Consider the following 27,114-nt stretch of genomic DNA (forward strand, 5'->3'; position numbering starts at 1 on the left):
AACCTGAACTTATTTGAATCCATTTGTGGATTTCTCTGTTGTCTCTAATTGCAAGGGCAAGGGTCTAAACATTAATGGGAGAATGCCTCGATTTCTGGCTTCTGCTGACATTGCACTATTGTGACGTGGCACCCCAGAAGGAGCAACAGGGGCCAGCCAGGTCGGGGGGGGGGGGCGGGGAGAGAAGCTGAATTTCACATATTGATGTGCTAACCAGTCAGTCTTTTGGCTGCAGGTTTCTACTTTTCCACAGATTTATGATCAAACCAACAAATAACAAAATGTAGAAAAATTCTGACCAAAACAAAAAAAGTAAAGATTGTAACATCCCCATAAAAAAATCTGCTTGGTCCTATGGATGGTATATTTACAACACGCTTCTGATTACAAGAAGAGTGACTTTGTTCTTTTTTTTTTTTTACTTTTACGAAATAGTATTAGACATGTACAGAAATATCAATGACAGTACTTTCATTGGACATGTATAAATCTCTTCCATATGCAAGTATCTGCAGCAATCCTAAAAACCAATTATTTCAGAACAATCCCACTGAAATAAGTAGTCAGAAAGCTGCAACTTTTGTCAAATGCTTGGTGGGGGCAGGGGAGAGGGTTCCCCTAACTAAGCTTATTCTAAGCTTATTGCCACCAAAATCAAATACAGAAATAGTGGGAAATCTGCTATGTTGTCTTACGTTTGGATCCAGACTTCTCCAACTCCTCACAGAAGATGCCTCCACCAAGTTTTACAGGGATCTCCTCACACACACACACACACACACATACCACAGCCCACCCCATTCAGTAGGGTCCCACAACCCTCTGTGTAGCATTTTCAGGGAGCTGGAAAGGCATGCTATGGGGAGAAGGTGGCAAGGAAGTCTGGTCCCACCAGCCTGGTTGCACATGCTTAAATCTGGATCTAATCCTTCATTTCCAAACTGGAAACAAAAAATGGGTGTGGGTGTGTGTGAGAGATGGGGGGAGAGGGGGAGGGAGGGAAGGAGAGAGAGAGAGAGAGAGAGGGAGGGAGGGAGGGAGGGAGGGAGGGAGGGAGGGAGAGGGAGACAGTCTTTATAGGGCAAGTAATTTAGGATGCTTTTATCCCATATTACCTTTACAAAATACCTGTTTAAAAATGTTGGTTTTATCATTTGTTCATATGTGCTCTGGGAATTGATAGTGCAAGCCTATTCATGTCTACTCAGAAGTAAACTCCACTAAGTTCAATAGGATTTATTTCCAGGTAAATGTGTATAGGGTTGTAGCCTATCCTATCAACATGTATCAACAGGTGTTGCTTTAGGTGTTTTCATAGATGTGTTTTCTTATTTAATGTATGAAAACCCTGTGACTTTTCATTACAACTTGGCTATTTTACTCATTCATTCGCAGCCCGATTCTACGTATGTTTACTTAGAAGTAAATCCTGCTGTGTTCAGTGGCGCTTATTCCCAGGTAAGTATGCACATAGGATTGCAGCCTCATTCATTCATTGGTAGTACTTTTGACCCATGTGCATTGATGTAGGTGAGAAGAATTTTGGCCCTCCGTTCTATCACATCAATTAGTTTTTCAATGCCTTGGCGACCGCCTTGGCTATCCCAAAAAATTCTGTCAAGGAACAAAGACTGAAGAAGTTTTTCTCGCAAATGCTGGCTTTTCAGCACAGAGACGGCAGATTGGGGGAACCTGAAAATGAACAGACAAATATAATTTGATATAATTTTACATAAGGTTTTTCCAGCTGTAGTTGAACAACTCCCTATTTTTCCACATCACTTTTTCACTTGTAGTGGTGAAATTATGACCATGAGTAAAGGAGACAAGCTGAGGTCAGTCCCCCAAAATCAGGTACATCGAGTGAAGAGTGAGAAGCAGCTATTAGAACTGGCACAACCAGTGAAAGGCAGGTTCAAAAAGGAGAGTTGAAATAGAGACAGATAGAATGTTAACTGGTATTTGTTAGGGCAAAACAGACATTACTTTAAATGTGTGTCTAGCACATACATCTTTTTTTATTTTTACTCTAGAGTAGGTGCAGGGGAGCAGTCTGGACTGGGACCCTACTGTGGGGGTGGGGAGCTTTTAAGATCTGGATTGGGATCCCTGCATCTACTCTAGAGTACAAATGAAAATAAGACATACCTGCTAGACACTCCTTATAATGTCTGTTTTGGCCCTTAGATGCAAATGTAATATACAAAATGCACTTCGTATACAGTCATACAGGGGCCATTAACAGCAATGGAGAGGGAATACATCAAGGTGAAGAGCCAGCAAAGCTATTTGGGTCCAAAGATGCCTATGGTTTCCCAAGAGACACAACCCCTGCTTCTTGCATTATATGTGTGGAGAAGACAATATGGGGCCACCTGCCCATAATATTGCTTCCTGATGTCCACAAATTGAGTGCAATCTGGAACCCCAAGTGTGGTTGTTGGGAGTCAGTTGAGTGATGTCAAGGCTGAGGCCAATGGCATGGATGACCTCACTGCCCCTTCTATGGAAATAGCCCATAAAAGTTTCACTACTGAAAATTCGATTTATTTCCATTGTGAAAGAGGTGTGTACAGGATACTGCGTTCTGAAGTGAAGAGTGTAGGGGGAATGCTTCCCCCAACCCACCCCTTATATGCATTTGCTGGTATATCATAGAACTTACTCATTTATGCCTTGTAATATTTTGAAATCTAGATTGTCTTCACTGCGGTCAAAGAAGCCTTTATTATCTATAAAAACTAAATGCCTTGGGTCATCCTTTCTCTGGATAATGTGTGTCAAATCAATGTTGTCCTGGTCATCACAATTAAGACTCAGTCCTTTCTGTACACAAGAGTCTTCTTTGCGTGGTTTGAACCCACAGCAATTCTTGTCCAAGCGGTTGTAGATCTAAAAATGAATACAGGTTGATGAAAACAGCGACTTCTTAAGATTATGGGACACCACCAAAATACATGCCAACATGGAGCATCACAACTGTTAATCAGCCCCATAAATACATTTAAACCCTTAATCAGAACCATTTTCATTTGCAGAGTGCTAATGTCATCTTGTGATTAAGAACATGTGCTACGAGTTGGACGTCCCTGACCCAAATCTCAGTTCAGCCATGTATTCTCCATGTGGCCTTAGGGAAGCCATAGTCTTTCAGCATCAAGCTCCATTACCCACCTCTTAATATATAGATAAAGTACTGCAGTGGTGGGCAACACGCAGTGCATGGGCCACATGTGGCCCCTCCATGGACTTTTATGTGGCCTCCTGGCCCTGCCACTGCTGAATTTGCTGTGGCAATGGCAAAAATCACAGTGATGTTGCAATTTGCAAGCAGAATCGCACTCCCATGCACAGCAGTGTGCAGGAGAGAGTGAGCAGGATACAAAGACTGACTGGATCATGTTGTCTGACTGGAACATGCATAGGATTGCACCCTTATTTACTCTGCATCAGCCCAAGACTTCCTTACATTTTGGCATCCAGTCTTGAGTTAATGGAGTTCTCTTGAAGAAGGTATGGTGACCTTTCTGTGTGTACTCTTCACTAGAAATGATTCCACATTTCTTCACAGGTTACCCATATTCTTTCATCTTGCCCTGGCTCTTCACAATTTAATTTTACCAATGATTTCCAGCTACTATTTCTAAATAACAGTAATGGTATCATGCTTACTGCTAAATTGCAGTGTTTATTCTAGAGACCCCTAAATCTGAAAGTTAATGTGTGCTTAAATGCAGTTTCCCTGAGAGAAGGCTATTTACTATATGCTCCATTACAGAGAGAGAGAGAGAGAGAGAGAGAGAGAGAGAGAGATTAATGTTTCTACATTAACACATCAGAAATCATTTCAAGGCTGTTATGGTCTCTCTCCACGCTATGCTTTTATGGCTGTTGCTATGTTTAGGATCAATACAATCCACACACATGACTTTATACTGGGTGCCAAGTATTACATATTCAGGGAAGTATTGAGAATTATTAGATAAGTGCCAATCTATCTTTAGGGAAGGAATTAATGTTCTGCAATAGCCATATCTATAGCTCACACAGATAACACAAATAATTAGACCCATCTACTTGCTCTTATAAAAGCCTGTCATAGACAGAGGTAGGCAACTGAAAGATTGCTACAGGTTAAATATATACAGAAAGCTTAATCAGTTTAGAAATAAAAGGGGAACACATACAGGAGGCTTTTCGAAATAGGTACAGTATGAGAGCAATCACTAGCCCAAGTTCAAGGGGGCCTGGGCAAAGTGTCCTATACTGAGTCCTCTCCTTTGTTGGTGTCTCCTGACTGGCTTACCTGGTGGTTCTGGTAAACAGCAACATTCCCAGCATCATCAGCCAACTGGATTTAGCTTCCATTTTAGTTTCCCACAATGCTCCAGAGATTAAAATGGCAGCCAGACCCAACCACCCTGCACTGCTCTGAGAACTAAGCCAGGGGAAAAAAATAAAGGAGACTTGGGACAGCTGTCAACAATGGACCCTGATGGGTCACTGGGGTCTCAGAAGCTGCCCAAGGATGACAGGTGCTGTCACCAGTCCTGATTATTAGAAGTTACAATCCACCACAAAGAACATAAGAGCCATGCTGGATGAGGCCAAGGATCCATCTAGTCCAGCATTCTATTCATACAGTGGCCAACCAACTTCCCACAGGAAACCCACAAACAGGACATGAGTGCAACACCACTCTCCCACCCATGTTCCCCAGCAAGTGGTGTAACACAAACTTCACCTGGATTTGTGCCACTGAAATGAATGCATTCCACATATAAAAAGAGAACTCTGATCCGTTCTTGTGCCCTGTCCTGTCTGTAACACACATTTTGGACAGCACATTTTGGTCAAGGATCCCTAACCCAGACCTTTTCATGTTCCTCCCCTCCACCTATTCTCCCCACATCCATATGCCAAACCTAGCTGAGGGGCAGGGGAAGACATCCTATAGTTCACATGCAGGCCATATACTGAGTCCTGCAATGCATTGGTGTAATTATCACCAATATTTGATCTTCTCATGCTGGCCTTGATGGTAGCGGTTTTCTGGATACATTGGCTTAACCAGTTTATTAATTGGAGACTTAGTCTGCAATCCAGCGCACAGTTACCTGAGAGTAAGTCCCATTGAACTTCTGAGTAGATATGTATAGGACTGCACTGTTAGGCCACAATCCAACACAAACAGAGTTAAATGTGCTCAGGGCCACTGACATCAATTGACTTAAGTATTGGACTCTCAGTACTGGATTGTAGCCTCCATGTTTTATTGTTAGGAATCTTGCAAGTCTTTATGGATCACTGGAATCTTTCACCTGGTTTTCTATCTGAGGTTAGAATGCTGAGGTATTTTTTAAAATAAGAGATAAGGCTCTTATAATGTTGTCAAAAAACAGGAGATAAGATATTTTCAAGTGCCTGAAAATGCTTTAATAAGCCTGACACGTTTCAGAAAGATATTTCCTTCCTCAGGCTGCTTGGCTCTCTTTGCGTATATTTTGAAAAATCTTACCGACACTTCCTCTGTTTCGAACTACTTGACCTGAAGTAGTTTGAGACGGAGGAAGTATCAGTAAAATATTTCAAAATATATACGGAAAAAGATGAGTGAGTCCTGAGGAAGGAAATATATTTTGGAAAGGCGTTGAGCTTACTAAAGTATTTTCAGGCATTTCAGAATATCTTCTCTCTTATTATTGACATAATATGTGCCTTTCCCTCTCATTGGTTTTTGTTTTGTTCTTTCTCATAATGTGTTATTTGACTTTTTAAAAGCCACAAGAAATTATGTAGGTCCTGGTAACAAAAGTCATGTGTTATTTGACTTTTTAAAAACCACAGGAAATTATGTGGGTCCTTGTAAAACTGAGAATTTAAACCTTCAAGCTCTAGACCATTTCCTGATGATGTATTTCAATTGTCAGTAGCTACAACCTTCCAGAATTTTGCCTTTACTACTTCTTGTCTGCTTCAAGGAACACATGGGCTTTGAAGTCCATCACAGAAATAAAGAGTATTGATTTAACATGAATGACTACAATTGTCCACTATGCGTGTAAAGTAAGTGAATGAATGAAAATACCATGGAATGCCTAGCAAACGTCAACTATTTGCTTTCTGTGTAAGAATTTTCTACCGTTAAAATGAAATGTGTACCGATTGGACTTCCACTTCCATTTGTAACATTTTTGCATGGTTAAGGCAGCTCTATGTGAGACTTCCTTACTTTCTAAAGGGATGACAATGCATAATAAAGACTTAATAATACTAAATAAATATCACCAGACCCTATATTTGTTTTTTGTAGTAATGTGTTTCCTATTGCTTTGTTTTGTTTGTTTTGTTGAATAACCTGCCTCTGTGTGCCCTTCCTCCTTTGAATCTGGTACCCAGCTGGGCCAAAAGGACACTTGGTGAAGTGGGGTGTTTCTCTCCCCTTCCATGAAGTCACAGGGGAGGCACACTTATGGCAAATTCATATTACAAACTTATATCAGTTCTATACCTGTCATGATGCTCCACACCCCAACGCCCAAAATCAGGAATTGGAGTTTGGTGGCAGTTCACAGAATCACAATTCCCTGGATTCTGTAGGCAAGCTCAGCGTCAATACCTGCCACCCTCAGGCAGTTGCCAAGGACCCATGGATGCTAAGTCCTGCTCCAGATTGGGCCCACTATGTGCCCATTCCCACAGCTTGGTTTTGAATTAGTGGCAGGCAGCTGTGAGCCACCTGCCATTTTAAATTTCCTGCAGTGCCCTGGTGCCATGCTACCTTAGAGCATTGTGGGAGATTTAAAATGGTGCATGTGTGGCTTGCAGCCACACAAAGGTCGTGGTGCTCCTGCTGCCCACCACTACCACCAGTCAGTCTGTCATCGTGGGGGGAGGGGTGGGGATGGAAGATTCACTAATGTAAGTAGGATCACCAGACGGATTTAATAATTCCCACAGATAGGGTTTCAAGTCTAAGATCCCCATAGGGATCTTAGACTTGAAACCCTATCTTTGGGAATTATTAAATCAGAATTATTAAATCAGCTTCCACCTGTGGTATAGATAATCCAGGGCATTTTCTTTTCCTTTCAATATCTGAGGGACTCTGAAAGAGAGACTCATGAGACAAACACATTCTAATACACACATTCTTTAATTTTTGTGAACCTCCCAGAGAGCTTCGGTTATTGGGCAGTATAGAAACGAAATGAAATAAATAAATAAATTCTAATATGTTTTCATTTCTTCAAGACAAGGGAATTCTTTCCCCTGGAAATGTGGAGCAAATTCAAACTGTGAAGCATTTCTCTCTCCTTCTCTTTCCCTTTCACTCACATACACATACACATTTTCAGCTTTTGTGGGCAACTTTACAATTGGCATAAAAAGTCAAGTTTTCTGCCAATTTCTCCAAATTTTCTTCTGAGCACCACAACCAGTTTTCATGGCTTGAAAATCAAATTTGAGGCATGAAGTACATGTTTCAGAGTGAGGACCTCCAAAGTCCCTTTGAACGCTATAATTCTATGTTTCCATAAAAACTTGCATTTTACATTGTACAATCAAAGGTTCATTTTCATTGGCATCTTGTGAATTAAAAGGTTTGAACTTTAGAAGATTCCTTATGGGTATCGAATTCTTAGGCTGCAATCCTATACACACTTACCTGGGAGTAAGTCTTATTGAACTCAATGAAGCTTACTTCTGACTAGATATACCTAGGATTGCACTGTTAGTCTCATTTCCTTCCATTTCTCTCCTTGTATTGTGGTCAAGGTCTACCACTGAGTTTTCTAATATATATGATTTTTTCCACAAAATATATGTTGCTAAACTGAATTTTATATATGGACAATGTCCCCTTTGGACATAATTGTCTTACCTGTAAAAGAAAATCAAGGAGTGCCATCTTGGACCATTCATGGTGGTGGACATCTGTACATCCCCACTCTGCTTTGGGCACTCTGCCACTTTGCCAACACTTCTGCTTTAGTTGTTGCTTGTAAGCCCCCCAGTTTAGCTTCAATGAAGAGTGTGTCTCATTGTCTGTTTGAGCCAAGGAGGGATCCCAAAGAATAATAGGGCATGGTTGGTCATCTTTATGTGAAAGGGGAGAAAAAACAGAAGTATTAGCATACTTAGGCTGTACATTTCAGATTTACAACCTTTGGCTATTCCTTAGACATTGTCTAAAATCTTAGCAGTCAACAACACATGTTTCTAAAAAGATATTTTAAAGATGTGGTAGGAAAAATCTGAAACCAACAATGGTTTGGCTTCCCTTGGTTAATGTGGTCATACTCCACATCTAAAGGAAGCCACCACAGTCAAGGAAGAACTCTGGACATTATAATTGTCTCCAATGTCTGAAATAGCAGCTGCCTTTTTGCTACAGAAGCAGCATGCTTAAAAGGAGCCCCACTGCATGAGAAGATTTATGAAATAGATTAGAAATGGTTTGGCAGATCAGCACCTGATGTAAATCTCTGTAGCTCGTTCAATCTCAGCAAAGCAATATTCATTTATGGGAGTGTCATCATTTAATGATATATGCATGACCAAGCAGTGAATTCCAGCATCTAACAAACAGATTTATATTCACAACTTTATTGCTTTAAGTTTTTAACAATGTATGACTTCCTAACTAGAAGAGGATACCTTAAAGAGGCAGGATGCATAAAACGTGTGTGGCTATATTGCTCCCAGAAGATGAATCCATAATGAAATTGTACAGGCCATCCAAGACAAAAGCTGTTCAGATCTTGACACATGGTGTGCAGAACTTTCATGTATCCTCTGTGTATAATGAACATGTTAGGGCTTTATTACACATTACTTTAAATGTGTCGCTTGATGGAACACGGCTTTAATTTATTTTTATGAAAACCACCATGGAGGACCTGATCCAGTTCAGGATCACAGTGTGCAGGAAGGAGAGGTTTAACCCTTCCTTTTCTGCTGTGATCCTGAAAAAAATCATGCCCTCACTTGCAGAATTTCAAGAAGTGAAGCTTCCATATTGCTGCTTCTCCATGCCATGAGAAAATGAACTTGCTGAATATGTGCATGCTAGTGCACTGCAGGAAAGGAAAGATGGCAGATTTAGGGCCTGGGGCTGGCTTCAAGGTATGGTTGGGCACCTTCCAAGGGCCCACATCCAAGCACGGCCCACTGACAAGAGCCCCTAGATTTGCTCCTCCTCTTTGCCTTTGTAACCTGCTTGTTCATCTGCTTTTTGCTCTGGGCCAGGCAACGGTGGTGGTGAGAAGAAGGAGCAGCAGATGCCACTACCTGCCTGCTGACTGACTGACTCTCTGCCTGTTAAGCAAGCAAATGGTAGCACTGATGAGAATCATGAGGAGGAACAATAGCAGGTGGTGACAATGATGGTGAGAAGGCAGACTCACTGAGGGAGGGGCCCCATTGAGGGTGCCTTGTCCAGGGGTCCTCAAAAACCTGGAGATGGCATTGGTTGGGCCAAACCAGATGCGTCCATGTTTGCTAAACACAAACCCACAGGTTTGGCTATGAAGCTGGGGTGAAAGAAGGGTCTACTTTTATCAGTAAAAGGAATGTGCACTGGACAGGATTGAAACCTGGATTGAAACAGGATTGAAACCAGTGGCCAGGATTGAAACCAGTGGACAGGATTGAATCCCTCCCTCACCTTGCTTCCCCATGCTCTGCTGCTTTTTTCCCTAGCCAGCTCATTTCCGGTATCAGAGCCAGGCTGGAGGGGGCATTAAAGCCACAAAGTGTGAGGAGATACAGCAGGCGAAGGGGATGGTTTTGCTCCTTTAGCCACCCCACCAGCCCTTTTACCCAAACCAGCATGCCCATCTTTAGAAGACATGTACATACCAGATTTGGCCATTAAGGGGTATAGAAATGTCCCCCCCCACCCCAAAAAATCAAAGGTACATGACTTTCTTTTTCCTATTTTCAATGCATTTATCCATTCTTATTTTACAAAGGCAGTTTCCTCCAGTGAAGCCCTTCCTGTTTTCCTTTTTCCCTGCTTCCTCCCATGGGTTCATGAGAATGAGAGAGAGAGAGAGAGAGAGAGAGAGAGTTGTAGGAAGGGAGGGAGACAACACTCCTCTTTTTAACATACATGAAAACTTGCAGTTTGGAAAGAACAAAACTGAGATAAAGTGAAGCACAGGATATGTGTGTCATTCACAGGAAACAAGACATTGCAAATATTCAGTCATAATAATGCCATCTTCAATGTGCTCCACCAAAATAGACTGCACTGGAACAAATGAACCAAAGAAACATGGCAGGGGCCAAGCTGAAAAATATTTAGTGTCTCATCGTAATACAAACAGAAGGGACCTAAAAGTGATCTGACCCATTGTCCTAATGGAGGTCTGCCAGAAATGTATCTACAGTCATGCATGCTGCACATTCATTTCCTGCTGATTAACTCCCATCCACATTACCGTGTCCTTCAAGCAAACAGCTAGGATGAACACGGAATCCCACAATAAAAAAAAAAACTTTAAAGAACGGATTAGTCAAATGACCTGATACAATCTGACCAGTAGAAAAGGTCCCCACCTCAAAGAATGTGAAATAAACCCCATTAAGCTTCTCCTGCTCCCCACTCTATACTGTAGCTGGAGGACAGAAGGGAGACAGCTCAGATGCCTGCTGTTTGGGGATGCACTGGGATTGGGAAGGAAGAGGAACAACTATTCCTGCAGCCATGGGAGTACTTGCTTGGCATGGAACCTGAAAAATCTACCCCAGCCCCAGTATCCCATCTCTTCAACAATCTTATTTCAATTCGTAAAGCTTATTCATCCCATGGAGGCCGGTTCCTGGAAAAGGTAGCCATTCACACATCGCCAAAAAAGAGCAAATACATTGTGAAAAAAGACGACCAAAGAGGACACACATTTGCATGCAATATGAATATGCTAATTTATATGCATTGATGCCAATGTAGAAATAATGACTATACTTTAAATAGAAATACAATACATCTGACTATAGTGGGGAAGACTGTGACCAGGTGCCCTACGTGGTGTGACTGCTCAGTCTCCCGCCCAGGTGCTAACTGTCGATGGGCAACTTCAAGGCCCTTGTTCACCCTTCTTACTGTTACTTCTGGTTCTTTATCTTTAAACTGGGCTTGGACTGGACTTTCCTTCAAATAGAGGACACTTTCAAATAAAGAACTATCCTCTGACAGACCTTCAGACAGAGGACTGTCCTCTGTAAAGCAGGACACCTGGCCACCCTACACCTTGTCCTACACATTGATGAGCCAGAAGGGAATCTTCTATTATGGCTAATCTGAGCAGCAGCTAAGAAACTATGGTGATAAGAAATAGGCCCTTAAGAGGCCTTATGAGAGAGAGACAGAGACAGACAGAGATGATAATGCAGAGTCAGCAGTAAATGCCACACAGTCACTAGCTTGGTGATAAACACAGATCAGTGCAATGCCAGCTATTTTTACTTACGATGGTTTCTGTCTCCATAGCAACTTCGTGCCTTGCCTAATGTACCCTCCACATTTTCTAATATTAGAATTGCAAGTTTGGTATATTCTGTTAACACAGGCAGAGCCTGTTAGGAAAAAATGACTTTAGAGAACTGCCGTCTGGTTTTTATGAGTAGTGCCATAATGATTCCATTCCCCAAATTGTGTTCTCTTCTGTAGGTTCAGTTGCCTAGTTCTTTAAAACACGCACACACACGAGCTCATTAAACACAGATTAGGAAATCTTCAGAGAATTCAGTGCTAAAGCTGCTCTAAGAAGGTCCACACATGCACACGTCAAGGATGGCAATGCATCGGTCAGCTTTTGGGAGCAGCAGAAGCAAAGCAAGAAAGGCAGAACAAACCTAAAAGCAACTGAAATATCCCCATAGAATACTTACCTTGGATATATCTGCTGCAAGACTGTAACAAGAGCCATGCTGGATCAGACGAAAGGTACATCTAGTCCAGATTTTATATCCATCACTGACCACTCAGATGATCCAGATAAGTTCACAGCTCAGGGAGGGCATGATAGTATACGGAGGGGGTGTTGAACCTTAGGCCCATGAGCCAAATTCGGCCCACCTGGGTTTCCAGTGCAGCCCTCCAGGTTCCCCAAGATGGCCATGCCCTGTCCCCCTGTCCCCAAGACCTTTTTCCTGACCACCAATCATTTGGTGATTTCCTAGCTTTTTCATGGTTTTTCCACATTCTAGAACATTGAAATGCCTCTCCTAAGGCCTAGTGATTGGTGGTAAGATCTTTAAGATAAAATAGGCTGGAATTTTTTTGATATTTTAGCCCTGCTGCTTTCACCTTCAGCTCTGCCCGCTGCTGGGATGCCCCCCCAGCTTCTCCAACACTGAATTCAGCTCTCAAGCTGAAAGAGGTTCAATGCCCCTAGTATATATAGTAATAACAGCTTTTCTTACCTTTACATGACAAAATGCTACCTTCCAAATTTATCTCTTCTATACTACTACTTAAGAGTGCAAGAGCCCTGTCCTTCTTTGCGTCTAGACACCTGATGAGAAGCTGGAGCTGAGAAATAGTCACCGATACAGATAACCAAGCTTCTCTCTGGGTCATACATCTTGGGAGTCACAAAGCTTGGTTGTCTGAATGAAGGTAGGGCATGACTCAAGGCTCCCATATTTATTTAATAGATTTTTATCCCAACTGTCAGGATATTGACTCTAACAAGGTGGCTCAGAACATGACCACCAACAACTAAGAACATAGTGTGACATTCTAGAGTATTAAAACAGTAAAACAACAATAGCAACATATCCAATTGTCTAGTCACTGCAGCTTTTAATACCACTTGAAAGACAAATATAAGCCACTGGGATGTTTGACTCATATTCTGAAGCAGGAACGGGGAAGCAGGAATTTCTGCAAAGTTAAATCAAGAAAAGGGTAGAGGAAATGGAGTGATGAATATAATGAGGATATTGCAGACCAGGCCTGCACAACATGAGACCCACCAAGCTGAACACAGCCCACCATCCATGCATTGTGAAGGCTTAGGAAGACCCTGGCAGGACACCACCTATGGCTGATGGCCATAACTTGTATAGGCCTGTCCCAAACTCCACAGTCCAGTCTTAGACTTATTTATCTCTGAACTATCTTATTTTAAAAGCATTACATAATTTGTAGGACAATTGGGATGTGGTGGGGGAACCATTGTTTTCTTTTTGCATATGAATAACAATATTAAGGCATTCTTATTAGGTAGAGCCTAATAGCCAAACTACACGTTATGCGAATCGTGTCATGTGGAGCTGAGGGTGAGCTTTTTATTTCCTCCAGTGTAGACACGTGTGACCCTAATGTGAATCAGGACTACTGTGCACCAGGAAGGGATAATTAAACCTCCCCTCGCTGTTTTTTCCCTGAAAACCTGCACCCTATTGCGTGGGGGGGGGGGATAAAATGGAGAAGAAAAAGAGTCCATTGATATCATTGAGGTTTTTTTTAAAAAAACATGTGTGGGGAAATTTTAGGATAAAAATGGTGGGGGAGGTTTAATCTTCCCCTCCCAATGCATGGTGGTCCCAATCCAAATGCCCATTTACACTAGAGTGAATAAAATGCTAACCCTCAGCTACACAGTTAACATAATGTGAAGTTTGGTTCTAAGGGGTTCATCACACAGAGCTTTTATCCTGCTATTGAGATGGCTGTCTCTCAGAAGTTTGCTGGCTCTTTAGATGATGCTGTTACCCTACAGGATGTCTCCCGCCATTTCCTCCAGCCTATCTCATGTTTTCTCAATCTCATCTCAATTCGAATTCAGGGTAAGCCATTTAACATCATAGTGATCCAAATATACGCCCCAACCACAGATGCTGAAGAAGCAGAAGTAGATCAGTTCTATGAGGATCTGCAGCACCTACTGGATAGTACACTAAACAAAGATGTTATTTTCATTACAGGAGACTGTAAGGTGGGTAGTCAAACGACACCTGGAATTACAGGGAAGCATGGTCTGGGAGAACAAAATGAAGCAGGACATAGGCTGATAGAATTTTGCTAAGACAACTCACTGTGCATAACAAACATTCTCTTCCAACAACCTAAGAGATGCCTTTATACATGGACTTCACCAGACGGTGGACACCGAAATCAGATTGACTACATCCTTTGTAGCCAAAGGTGGCGGACATCTATGCAGTCGGTAAAAACAAGATCTGGAGCTGATTGTATTTCAGATCACGAACGTCTTATTGCACAATTTAGAATCAGACTAAAGAGAATAGGGAAGACCCACAGATCAGTTAGATATGAGCTTATGAATATTCCTCATGAATATGCAGTGGAGGTGAAGAATAGATTTCAGGGACTAGATTTAGTAGATAGGGTCCCGGAAGAACTATGGACAGAAGTTCGCAACATTGTTCAGGAGGCGGCAACAAAACATGTCCCAAAGAAAAAGAAAACCAAGAAGGCAAGATGGCTGTCTGCTGAGACACTGGAAGCAGCCCAAGAAAGAAGGAAAGCAAAAGGCAACAGTGATAGGGGGAGATATGCCCAATTAAATGCAAAATTCCAGAGGTTAGCCAGAAGAGATAAGGAATTGTTTTTAAACAAGCAATGCGCAGAAGCAGAAGAAGATAATAGAATAGGAAGGACAAGAGACCTCTTCCAGAAAATTAGAAACATCGGAGGTAAATTCCAGGCAAAAATGGGTATGATCAAAAACAAAGATGGCAAGGACCTAACAGAAGCAGAAGAGAGCAAGAAAAGGTGTCAAGAATATACGGAAGATCTGTATAGGAAGGATAATAATATCGGGGATAGATTTGACGGTGTGGTCAGTGAGCTAGAGCCAGACATCCTGAAGAGTGAGGTGGAATGGGCCTTAAGAAGCACTGCTAATAACAAGGCAGCAGGAGATGATGGTATCCCAGCTGAACTGTTTAAAATCTTGCAAGATGATGCTGTCAAGGTGATGCATGCCATATGCCAGCAAATTTGGAAAACACAAGAATGGCCAACAGACTGGAAAAAATCAACTTATATCCCCACACCAAAAAAGGGAAGCACCAAAGAATGTTCAAACTATCCAACAGTGGCACTTATTTCACATGCCAGTAAGGTAATGCTCAAGATCTTACAAGGTAGACTCCAGCAATTCACGGAACGAGAATTGCCAGATGTACAAGCTGGGTTTAGAAAAGGCAGAGGAACTAGAGACCAAATTGCCAATATCCGCTGGATAATGGAGAAAGCCAGGGAGTTTCAGAAAAACATCTATTTCTGTTTTATTCTATAACTATTCTATGACTATTCTAAAGCCTTTGACTGTGTGGATCACAACAAACTGTGGCAAGTTCTTGGTGGGATGGGGATACCAAGTCATCTTGTCTGCCTCCTGAGGAATCTGTATAACAACCAAGTAGCAATGGTAAAAACAGACCATGGAACAACGGACTGGTTTAAGACTGGGAAAGGAGTACGGCACAGTTGTATACTCTCACCCTACCTATTCCACCGTACGCAGAACACATCATGCGACGTGCTGGGCTTGATGAAGCCAAGGCTGGAGTTAAAATCGCTGGAAGAAACATTAACAATCTCCGATATGCAGATGATACCACTTTGATGGCTGAAAGCGAGGAGGAGCTGAGGAACCTCATGACGAAGGTGAAAGAAGAAAGTGCAAAAGCTGGGTTGCGGTTCAACCTCAAAAAAACCAAGATTATGGCAACCAGCTTGATTGATAACTGGCAAATAGAGGGAGAAAACGTGGAGGCAGTGACAGACTTTGTCTTTCTAGGTGCAAAGATTACTGCAGACGCTGACTGCAGCCAGGAAATCAGAAGACGTTTACTTCTTGGGAGGACAGCAATGACAAATCTTGCTAAAATAGTGAAGAGCAGAGACATCACACTGACAACAAAGGTCCGCATAGGTCAAGCAATGGTATTCCCCGTAGTAACCTATGGCTGCGAGAGCTGGACCATAAGGAAGGCTGAGCGAAGGAAGAGAGATGCTTTTGAACTGTGGTGTTGGAGGAAAATTCTGGGAGTGCCTTGGACTGCAAGAAGATCAAACCAGTCCATCCTCCAGGAAATCAAGCCAGACTGCTCACTTGAGGGAATGATATTCAAGGCAAAACTGAAGTACTTTGGCCACATCATGAGAAGACAGGATACCCTGGAGAAGATGCTGATGCTAGGGAAAGTGGAAGGCAAAAGGAAGAGGGGCGACCAAGGGCAAGGTGGATGGATGATATTCTGAAGGTGACGGACTCAACCTTGGGGGAGCTGGGGGTGGCGACGGCCGACAGGAAGCTCTGGCGTGGGCTGGTCCATGAAGTCATGAAGAGTCAGAAGCGACTGACCGAATAAACAACAAAATCTCATGTTTTCCCCAAATGCAAAAAATGTGGTATTTTTTCCAGCCCACGGAACAGGAGCACCATGACCTCCCTGTGGAATTCTCCAATAGTGGAAGAAACTGCTGTGTCCGCCTGCTGTGGGCCTTTGTTTTCAGTTGCGGGGGGGGGGGCATGGTCAGGATGAGATTTGACAGGAGCGAGGGCAAGAATCACCTGCCCATTGCGTCTCCTGCCTCTGCATTTTTCAGTTGCGGGGAGAAGGTAAAATGCCTCCCTGCAACAAAGGGAGACACATCTGATCCCCCATCCCACCAAGCTCAGAAGCAACTTCCTCTGTTCAGAGCACCCTATTAAGTTCAGTGGGGCTCGCTCCCAAGTAATTGTGCCGAGGGTTGCAGTCTTACAGGGTGATCTTATGTCTACTCAGAAGTAAGTCCCATTGAGTTCAATGCAGCTTATGCTCACATTAGTGTGCCAAGGGTTACAGACTTACAGCACAATCTTACATTTTATGTCTACTCTGAAGTAAGTCAGAGGTTTCCTGGGGGCTGCAAGAAAACAGTACAGCAGAAGTTAAGCTACGGAAACAAGAACCCACCCCCACCCTGCTCCTTTGCGCACATGCCAGGAAGGGAGGAAAGCACTCCCTCAGTTCAAACCATGTGTCTGCCGTGTAAAGGAGCCCTTCCTAATCCCGCAAAGAAACCGAAAGCAGGAAGCTCCAGAAAGGATGTGGGGTCTTGCAGCTTTTTTGCTTAATGTAGAAACACCCTAAGATATCAGAGGTCTAGGCCATGATAGCTCAGAATAGGGCCTTTAATGTCACAGTACTGATGCTCTGGACATCTATCCCAGTACATATTAGGCAGGCGCCAACCTTTCTGATTTTTTGGTGCCTCCTGAAAACTTACTTGTTCCAAAACACTTTCCTGATATGGTGATCCTGTCTTTTCCCCTCCTGTCATGCTATTCCCTCTCCTAGGTTTTATACTGCCTTTTATTACAGTTTTATACTGTACTGTTTGCATATTGTTCATGTCTTTCAATGTAAGCAATTCATAAATAATATTAAGACATGTGGGAAGGCAGACATAACTGTAGATATGACCTATAGATTGCACTGCCCCCAAGAGCTCTCCAGCAGATTTTTATCTGTAGCAATATTCCTCTGGCCTCTGGTCATTTTGTCGAATACTGGGATATGAGAGCAAGCTGCGAACAAAACTGCTGAATCTGATAAAGGGCATGCACTAAAGCTGAATGCATCAGCAGGAACAAGTTTTCTCATTGTCCTTTGTCCGAACGTTAATCATACTGATGAGGTACAATTCTTAGAGTGTGGGGAAAGAGCAGAGTAAATGCGTTGCTTGCTTGCTTGTTGCTGCTGCTGCTGCTTCAGGCAACACTGCCTATGCTTATTGTCATGTGGAGATCACTAGAGTAACATGGTAAATGAAACCAGTGGAGCTTCTCTCCTACTGTCTGTGCCAAGTTCCCAGCCTCTGTTGGTACAGGACCAATTATGGAGTGAGCAAACACAATGAAGCTCAAAGTCAGGTGGTCTTTCACACTAGGTGATTTCAGATGGAGGCAACTCTGAAACTGAGTTCATTCCTTAGCTAGCAATAACTGAAATTATATACATGTAGCTCTTCTGATAGCAACAAGGGCTGGAGACAGACGATGTTTTTGAGAGAGCCGAAGGCATCTTGATAGCACTTGTAGGGCGGCCAGGTGTCCTCTTTTTATTTGAAGGGCTGCCAAAGGATCGGCCTCTTTTTGAGAGGCCCTCCCTGCAACCTGCTCCCATGCTACACCCTCTGCTATTCCAGTCCCCAACCCTCAAGAGTGGCTTTTCAGGGGACACAGGTGATTGTGGTGGGGAGGAGGGGGCAGGAAAGCCCCTTTGCAAGAGCGGAGTTACACTCGCATTTCTTTGGGTCCTATCTTTTATCTGTCCTCAGCTCTTGTCTCCAGCTACTTACTCTAACTATATTCATGTATAGTCATGTCTCAGTGCTTTCTGGAAAATACGTTTCTTTACCATGTCAGTTATTTGTTCTGTTAATTGATAAAGCCCACATCAAATCAGGTCCATATCAGATCAGTGCAACCTTCCCCAATCTGGCGCCATCCTGATATGTTGGACTACAACTTCCAAAATCCCCAGCCAGCATGGCCATCACCCATGCTGGCTGGGGATTATAGGACTTGTAGTGCAAGATAACTGGAGGGTGCCAAGTTGTAGAAGGCTGGACCAATATGTGGCATACCTGCATACAGCTTATTATTTATTTTTATTTCCACCACTTTTACTGCACTTTTCCATCCAAGTGGCCCTCAAAGAAACTTTCCTCACATTTACCCACAAACACACCCCATAATTCTTCTTTTCCATCTCTGGTTATTCATTTCAAATCTATCCTGCTAAATAAAAGCCACACACTTCCGTGTGGTGTAGTGGTTACAGCAGCCTTCCCCAACTGGGTGTCCTTCAGATGTGTATCCCTCACCAGTACAGCGATTAGATGATAAGAGATGTCCAACAACAAGAGATGATAAGAGTCCAACACATCAGATGGGAAAGGCTAGGTTAAACTGTCAGACATGTCAAATCCATGATTTGATTGTGGATGAGGGGGCTGACCTGGTATGTATTACTGAGACCTGGGTGGGGGAACTGGGAGGGGTCACTCTCTCCCGGCTGTGCCCTCCTGGGTACTCAGTGCAGCACCAACACCGACTTGAGGGTCGGGGGGGGGGGGTTGCCGTGGTCTATAGGAATTCAATCTCCCTCTCCAGGCTTCCTGCTCATTCGAGTGCAGATCTTGAGTGTTTGTACCTTGTGTTGGGTACCCGGGACAGATTAGGGATTCTGTTGGTGTACCGCCCACCCCGCTGCCCATCAGACTCCCTGCCTGAGCTGACGGAGGTGGTCTCAGACTTGGTGTTGAGGACCCCTAGGATGATGGTCCTGGGGGATCTCAAATTCCATGCCGAGGCCACTGTATCCGGGGCGGCTCAGGACTTCATGGCCGCCATGACAACCATGGGGCTGTCCCAACATGTCATCGGCCCAACTCATATAAAAGGACACACGCTTGATCTGGTTTTCTCGACTGGGCAGGAGGATGGTGATCTAGAAGTGGAGGAATTAACATCTGTCCCTTTGTCATGGTCAGATCACTTCCTGCTGAGGTTTAGACTTCTGGCAGCCTTTCCCCTCTGCAAGGGTGGGGGACCTATTAAAATGGTCTGCCCCTGGAGATTAATGGATTCCGATGGATTCCAGAGGGCTCTGGGGGATTTTCCTGCTGATATGGCTGGTGCTCCTGTCGAAGCCCAGGTCGCTCTGTGGAATGCAGAGATGACTCGGGCGGTTGACACGATCGCGCCCAAGCGCCCTCTCCCTCTGAGCAGAGCCCGGCCAGCTCCTTGGTATACACCTGAGCTGAGGGCAATGAAGCAAGAGGGGAGACGGCTAGAACGCAGGTGGAGGAAAACTCGTGCTGAGTCTGACTGAACACAGGTAAGAGCCCACTATCGAGCCTACTCTGTGGCGGTGAGGGTGGCAAAGAGACAATTCTTTTCCACCAGCATTGCATCTTCTCAGTGTCATCCAGCGGAGCTTTTCCGAGTGGTTCGCGGCCTGTTACATTCTGGGCCAGGGAGAGAGAGGGTGGAACCCTCGGTAGCACGCTGTGACAAGTTTGCACGGCACTTTGAGGATAAAGTCGCTCAGATTCGTCATGAATTGGACACCACCATTAATGCAGTTCCATTGGTAGAGGCGTTCAGAGCACCGTCTGGTCCAGTTTTATTGGATGAGTTTCAGTTACTGAGGCCTGAGGATGCGGACAAGGTGCTTGGCCAAGTCCAATCGACCACTTGTGTGCTTGACCCTTGCCCTTCATGGCTTATTAAATCAAACAAGGAGGGGTTGTCCGGCTGGGTCCAGGAGGTTGTAAATTCCTCCTTGAGAGAGTGAGTGGTGCCTGCCGCTTTAAAAGAGGCGGTAATTAGACCACTCCTGAAAAAGCCTAACCTGGACCCAGAGGATGTTAACAATTATAGGCCAGTGGCCAACATCCCCTTCCTGGGCAAGGTGCTTAAGCGGGTGGTTGTAGGACAGCTCCAGGCACTGTTGAATGGAACGGATTATCTAGATCCATTTCAATCGGGCTTCAGGCCTGGTTTTGGAACGGAAACTGCCTTGGTCGCCCTGTGGGATGACCTCTGCCGGGAGAGGGACAGGGGGAGTGCGACCCTGTTGATTCTCCTGGACCTCTCAGCGGCTTTCGATACCATCGACCATGGTATCCTTCTGGATAGGTTGTCTGGGTTGGGAGTTGGAGGCACTGCACTGCAGTGGTTCTGCTCCTACTTGGATGGCCGATTCCAGAAGGTGGTGCTGGGGGATTATTGCTCTGTGCCATGGCAATTGTGCCATGGGGTTCCACAGGGCTCTATTTCATCCCCCATGCTGTTTAACATCTACATGAAACCGCTGGGGGAGGTTATCCGGAGGTGTGGGCTGAGGTGCCATCAGTATGCAGATGACACCCAGCTCTACCTCTCATCAAAACCAGGTGAGGCAGTGGCTGTTCTGAATCAGTGCCTGGGCACGGTAATGGACTGGATGAGGGCCAATAAACTGAAACTCAATCCAGACAAGACGGAGGTACTGTTAGTGGGTGGTTCGTCTGCCTGGCTAGATGATATTCAACCTGTTCTGGAGGGGGTTGCACTCCCCCTAAAGGATCAGGTTCGTAGTTTGGGGGTGCTCTTAGATCCAGAACTGTCACTTGAGGCACAGGTGAACTCTGTGAGCACTTTTTATCAGCTTAGGCTGGTATACCAACTATGCCCTTATCTGGACAGAGATAGCCTAGCTACAGTTATCCATGCTCTGATAACTTCTCGTCTGGATTACTGCAATGCGTTATACGTGGGGCTGCCTTTGAAAACGGTCCGGAAACTTCAGCTGGTCCAAAATAGGGCAGCAAGATTGTTAACAGGGACTGGCCTGCGAGCTCATATTACGCCAGTACTTTTCCAGCTGCACTGGCTGCCAGTCCATTTCCGGGCCCGATTCAAAGTGCTGGTGTTAACATTCAAAGCCCTTAACGGCTTGGGGCCAGGTTACCTGAAGGATCGCCTCCTCCCATATGTGCCTGCCCGGACCTTAAGATCATCATCAGCGGCCCTTCTCCGTGAGCCCCTGCCAAAGGAAGTGAGGCGGGTGGCTACTAGGAGGAGGGCTTTTTCTGCTGTGGCACCCCGGCTCTGGAATGAGCTCCCTAGTGAGGTTCGCCTGGCACCTACATTGTATTCCTTTCGGCGCCAGGTGAAGACCTTTTTATTTTCCCAGGCATTTTAGCTTTCTAAATTTTTATCTTTGCTGTTTTAAATCTGTATTTTAAACTCCTGCACTGCTGTTAGATTTTATTGTGGTTGTATTGTTATATTGTGGTTTTAATACTCTATATATTTTAAATTGTTTTATTGTGTGTTTGGTTTTAATTTTTGTGAACCGCCCAGAGAGCGTCGGCTATTGGGCGGTATAGAAATTAATTAAATAAATAAATAAATAAATAAATAAATTAAGACTGGGGAGAATTGGCTTCAGACTTCTACTCACCCTGCTATGCACAGAGTAACCTGAAGCCAGTCAATATCTATCAATATAACCTACCTCACAGGATTGTTGCAAGGATAACGGCGGGGGGGGGGGATTGTACAACACCCTGAGATCCTTGGAGGAAAGGCAGGATAAAAATACAATAAATATACTTCCGCTTAAGCATTTATTTATGCCAGGATTCAAAGAACCATGAAACTAGTTCTGTACACCAAAGGGGGCTTTAGACTTTTGTTTAAGTTCCCCTATGCCACATGGCAACCCTCTTTTAAAATTTAGAGGTGTTTCAAAAGCTGGTGGTAGTACAGCTCAGAAGACTGCCATTCAATCAATCAATCAATCAAACAAACAAACAAATATACAAACAAAAAGTCAAAAATCCCATTTAGTATGCCTAAAGTAGATCTGAAGTACACATTTTTAAGTACACTTTTGTAGAAGTCTTCCCTCTATATTTTCTACCACTTTGCCTTAGCCCACAATCTACCTTCAGCAAACACAGATGGGTGAGGAATTGGATGTATGCACTTGCCTGCAGCAAATTTATCTCCATTACCACATCTAATTTGTTCACTCCCCCCCCCCCGCCACCACCCCCCACTGCCTCTTGGGATGAAGGGCCTTCATGAAGCCAACATCATATGTGAGCTCATGGACAAAAGCAGCAAGTTTGCGACTGATCTTACGCATTACATTTTGCTTGCTTTGCAAGTCAGAACTACAGAAGGCTTTCCTTTCTTCTAGTCACCACACCTTTATACATTTGGAGCCATCAACTGTAATGAATCTTAGGGGAAAAGTTGTCAGGAGTCAGCTTTCCCTTGTAATAATGCAGATGTGTCAACAAATAGTATGAATGAATTCTGTGATTTAAGGGGTTGGCGATTCATTTGGGCTATGGCAAACAGAGTAGTTTGTTATGTCAAAAGTGACAAGGACTTCAGACAAGAGAGGGGGAAAGGGGAGCGCAAGCTAAAGTTTTATATGAGGTGCCTAAGCGCATCTCGGAAAGAGCTATCCACAAAGTGAATGACAGCTTTGAGAAGCTTATTTTGTGGGATGTTAAGATGGCAGCACATTTGTCTTTTTGTGTTACACCAGTACAGAGGCATGCTAAAAGAGAAACACCACATTGAGATAGCCCCAAAGTCATATTTCATAGATAGGGAAATTCACTTTGTGCAAATGTTTTTGTAACCACATATGTTTGGAAAGATAAAAGGCATAAAATATATTCACCAAATTGCACTGGTGAACTCAAGAGGCTAGGGTGGAATTATGTATTGTGGAATTATGTATTGGCTCTATAAATTAAAGCACTCATGCAGATTGATTTCCTGAATATTTCTTACTGATTTATAACAGATAGATAGATAGATAGATAGATAGATAGATTAGATAGATAGATAGATAGATAGATAGATAGATAAGATAGATAGATAGACAGATTTTCCATCACAGATATGTGTGAGTCTGAGAAACCTGGGTGCCAGCTGACATCCAAATCCTCTTCAAGTCTACTCAGAAATAAGTCCCATTGAGTTAAATGGGGCTTATTCTCAGGTAAATAGGTATAGGACTGCAAACTCAGTTTTGCTTCTAACAATAACAAAACTTCACCATGAAGGCATTTACCATTCAAATGTTTGTGGTCAATGAACAAATCAAATCAGAGAAAAATATGAGAGGCACAACACTCCAAGAAATAATTCCCACAGGCCCCATTAAAATAGGTGAGAGTAGTATAAGTGCTCCCATTCATCTCAATGGGACTTGGGCTGGGTGGATTATGCCAAACATAACTATCGGTGGCTAAAATTGAATGTTTGCGATCCAAAGCATTTCCACGGAAAGCCGTTTACTGTGGCTGTTCCACATTCTGATCTCACCCGTAGCTAAGAAATAACCAAAATGAAAACTGGCTATTCCCCCACCCCTACTCATCTCCTAGCAACAGTTCTCCATCTCTGGATCATCCCCAATTATAGAGAAGAATGAGACAATGGGAAAGGCTGGATTTTCCTTCTTTCTTCCTGACAATCTAAAAAATGATCATGCAAGCTATGCGACTGTTCCTAAAATTAGGCTAAGAGCTGCTTACAAGGGGCCTGCAGTCAACGATCTGTGTGACCACACCACCCAAGATATCCAAAACTGAACTACCTCATTCCTTCTGATAGCTCTGCAGCAATAAAACCTTTCCCTAAAAATAATGTGTGCATAATGTGTCTTCCATGCCCAAATAACTCTCAGAAGTAAGCAAGGAAGCATGCTGCTGCTGTCATATTTGCTGCCGGAGGCAAGGCTTATAAAGTGTTGATATGCCAGAAATTGCTGTTATATCTGATTTCTGCAATCTGCTGCTGATAGATTTTTTTGCTTCACTTTTTCTTTAGCAAAAATACATGCTAATAATGGATTTTTAAATAAAATAACGTAATGGCTGCATTAAATAGCAAACTATTTTAGCAGTGATTCGTTAAAATATAATAGCCACCTTTTTCTTGCTATAACTAGTACTTCTTCTGAAGCCACAGTTCAACACACCAGTGGCATATGAGATAATATATCAAAATGCATTTATTTTTGATCCAATTTTAATTTCATTTTGGGATTTTCAAAATGTAATGTGCACAATATAAGCATTCTGTAAGTTAAATGCATAAGTATTACGTGTTTTGTTGTCATGCTGAAAAATTTATAGAGATGAAAAGCAGTCATTAGGACATTTTCATTTTTTGCATTCAAGGCATTTTGCTAGGTTCCTTTTAAAATTTATTACTTATTCTAGGAATCCAGACTAGATTTAAAAATGGCTCACTGTCTTCCAATCTGGCTGTGATGGAAAATTCCAGTGTTATGCATTTGTGGTAACTTTTAAAAAATATATAATCTAGCAGCCTGGAAAGGGGGAAGTGTTTTACTATATTAAGCATTCATCAAATCATCTTGAGCAGTATGATGGGTTTGACCCATGTTACTAGAGTTAAACTCAGGACACAAGCCACTAGGCACTGCTATTTCACAACCTCCATTAACTTCACTGGTTTATCCCAGCCCCTAGCAAAAGTCACACAGAAATACATGGAGATTACACAGCTAACATACTTGGTGACACATATCCCCCCCAACAGCAATCTTTGGCCCATTATGTTTCCTGGTAGAGCAATCAAAGTCCAACCAGGGTCACCAGTGCAAATCCTTGACATGATCTGGTAAATCTGATGTCTGTTTCCAGGCTCTCAAACACAATGAATTTTCCCTTCTCATAATTTTGTGCAACTTCCATAGCTATGAATAGTAGATATTATCTATATGGATAATATATAAACTATTCACCAACTGCTTCTGCTTTACCATTATTTGCCTGCTAGCAAAGTTGGAGTCTTTCTCTACTCAGCTTTTCTGAGAGTACCTGGAATATTGATAAATTCCAGAAAGGACAAGTTTAGCTGGAAATCTGAAATCATGTTATCGTTTATCTCAGGTATTTCCTTTCTATCTTGACTCTGCTCTGTAGAGTATTTACACTGTGTTTATTGCTGGCTCTTGTGAGGGGAAAAATGCCCTACGGTTGGGTGGAGGGAATGCCCCAGTTCCTGCACACTGGGTCGATCAGTTACCTTGTACAAATTCTGATTTCCTGCTTACTGTAGGTAAGGTCCGGTTCAGCCCCAGGATTCTGTCCAAATGGAAGGCAAACACCTCACTCAAATCAAGAGGTCTCTTGATAAGGCCACAGTGTCCTTGGCTGCAGACATCTCCTTTGGTTGACTTGTTAATAGCAGTGGTCCTCCCAAATACCAAAAGTACTCCATGTTGTGAAGGTGCCTCTTGGATGCTGAATATTTTGGAATCTGCCAAAAGACGCATACTTAAGATGTCCTCTTTGGTCAGCCAAGATGGCGGGCTCTCGCTGTACATCCTGATACTGCTCTCCTGAGCATTGGGCTGAACATTCACACCTCTTATAGTCACCATAGGTCTCCAATGCCGCCTATCCTTTGGGGGCATTTCTTTTTCTTTGTACTCCTCCCTGTAACGCCTTGCTTTCTCTGGAAGTGCTGCTGCTACTCTCCTCTTGCTCAAGGATTTACTAGTCCCATGAAGTGACTTTTGGATTAACGTCTTCTCCTCACTAGTGCCAATGACTGGATTCTTATTTCCATAGTGCAAAGGTAGCACTTGCTTCTTTCTTCGCTTGGGCTTCACAGTGCCTCGGATGTTGGCAGGTTTGCTGCGCTTGGACTGCAGAGTGATGTACACCACATTGGGCATTCCCAAAGTGTCATTTGTCCCCATCTGGGGTGTTTCCAGGTCAGGAAGTGGCAAGGTGCCATCCAATGGAATTTCCAGGAAAAGGGTCTGAGCAGCATCTTGGAGATTCCGGGAGTTTGCTTTTGGAGGTCCAACTCTGTGCTGTGGTACAGTATGACCTACTTGGCTGACAAGAAACCCCAGATATATCACAAAGGCTGTACCCAATAGCAAATTCCTTCTGGTCCTTGGGCACCTGCCACTCCAGAGTCTCAGCAGCCGGGGTGAGCACAGAGAACAAACGAACCAGTTTATAATTTGGCATGTCTGATCCAGGAAGCTCATTTCTCCAGTGAATCCACATGATGAAAGTAGTTTAAGAATCCACTGCTTGCTGGCTAAGATGATGATGCATGCCTTCTAATTACCAGATTTCTCCTCCTCTTTTCCCAGCGGAGTGTGTGTGTGTGTGTGTGTGAGAGAGAGAGAGAGAGAGCGCAAACACACACTGGAAATGCCCTAGGAATGTGAATGTTCAGTCCTAATGAATCTGACAGGCTACCCCAACAAGCTGTTAAAATTTTATCGGCCACCTCAGAGGGTGTGATTTTGTTTCGGTGAATGAATGGAGTCGGCTGTGTAAACAAAGTTAACTGAGTCACAGGATGAAAAGTCTGGGAGTCCCTACTGAGCTGGCGAACTGTTATAAGGGAGAAAATTATAAATACCATTTTATAGTCATCATCCACATGGTTATTTTTAAACCATGTAAATCTCTATGTTCACAAGCTACAGCAAGTGATTATATACGGGTAGAATATCCAGGTATTTCATATTACGTATAAATAATAGGAAACCATAAAAATA

The 27,114-nt window shown here is 43.3% G+C and overlaps 1 protein-coding gene across 1 annotated transcript; it reads right to left on the reverse strand.

Moving 5' to 3' along the window:
• Positions 1-426: 426 nt before the first annotated feature.
• GASK1B (golgi associated kinase 1B) lies at positions 427-26,767 on the reverse strand. The gene is made up of 4 exons (XM_084856349.1): positions 25,614-26,767; positions 7,886-8,100; positions 2,666-2,892; positions 427-1,692 (listed from the first exon to the last, which is right to left on the reverse strand). Exons 1-4 carry the CDS (start codon positions 26,590-26,592, stop codon positions 1,485-1,487), a joined length of 1,629 nt encoding a protein of 542 aa, XP_084712475.1. The 5' UTR covers positions 26,593-26,767; the 3' UTR covers positions 427-1,484.
• Positions 26,768-27,114: the final 347 nt, after the last annotated feature.

This window comes from Heloderma suspectum, chromosome 5, assembly GCF_057233095.1.
Source record: "Heloderma suspectum isolate Gila_16-S chromosome 5, 16-S_ref, whole genome shotgun sequence".
NCBI lineage: Eukaryota > Metazoa > Chordata > Lepidosauria > Squamata > Helodermatidae > Heloderma > Heloderma suspectum.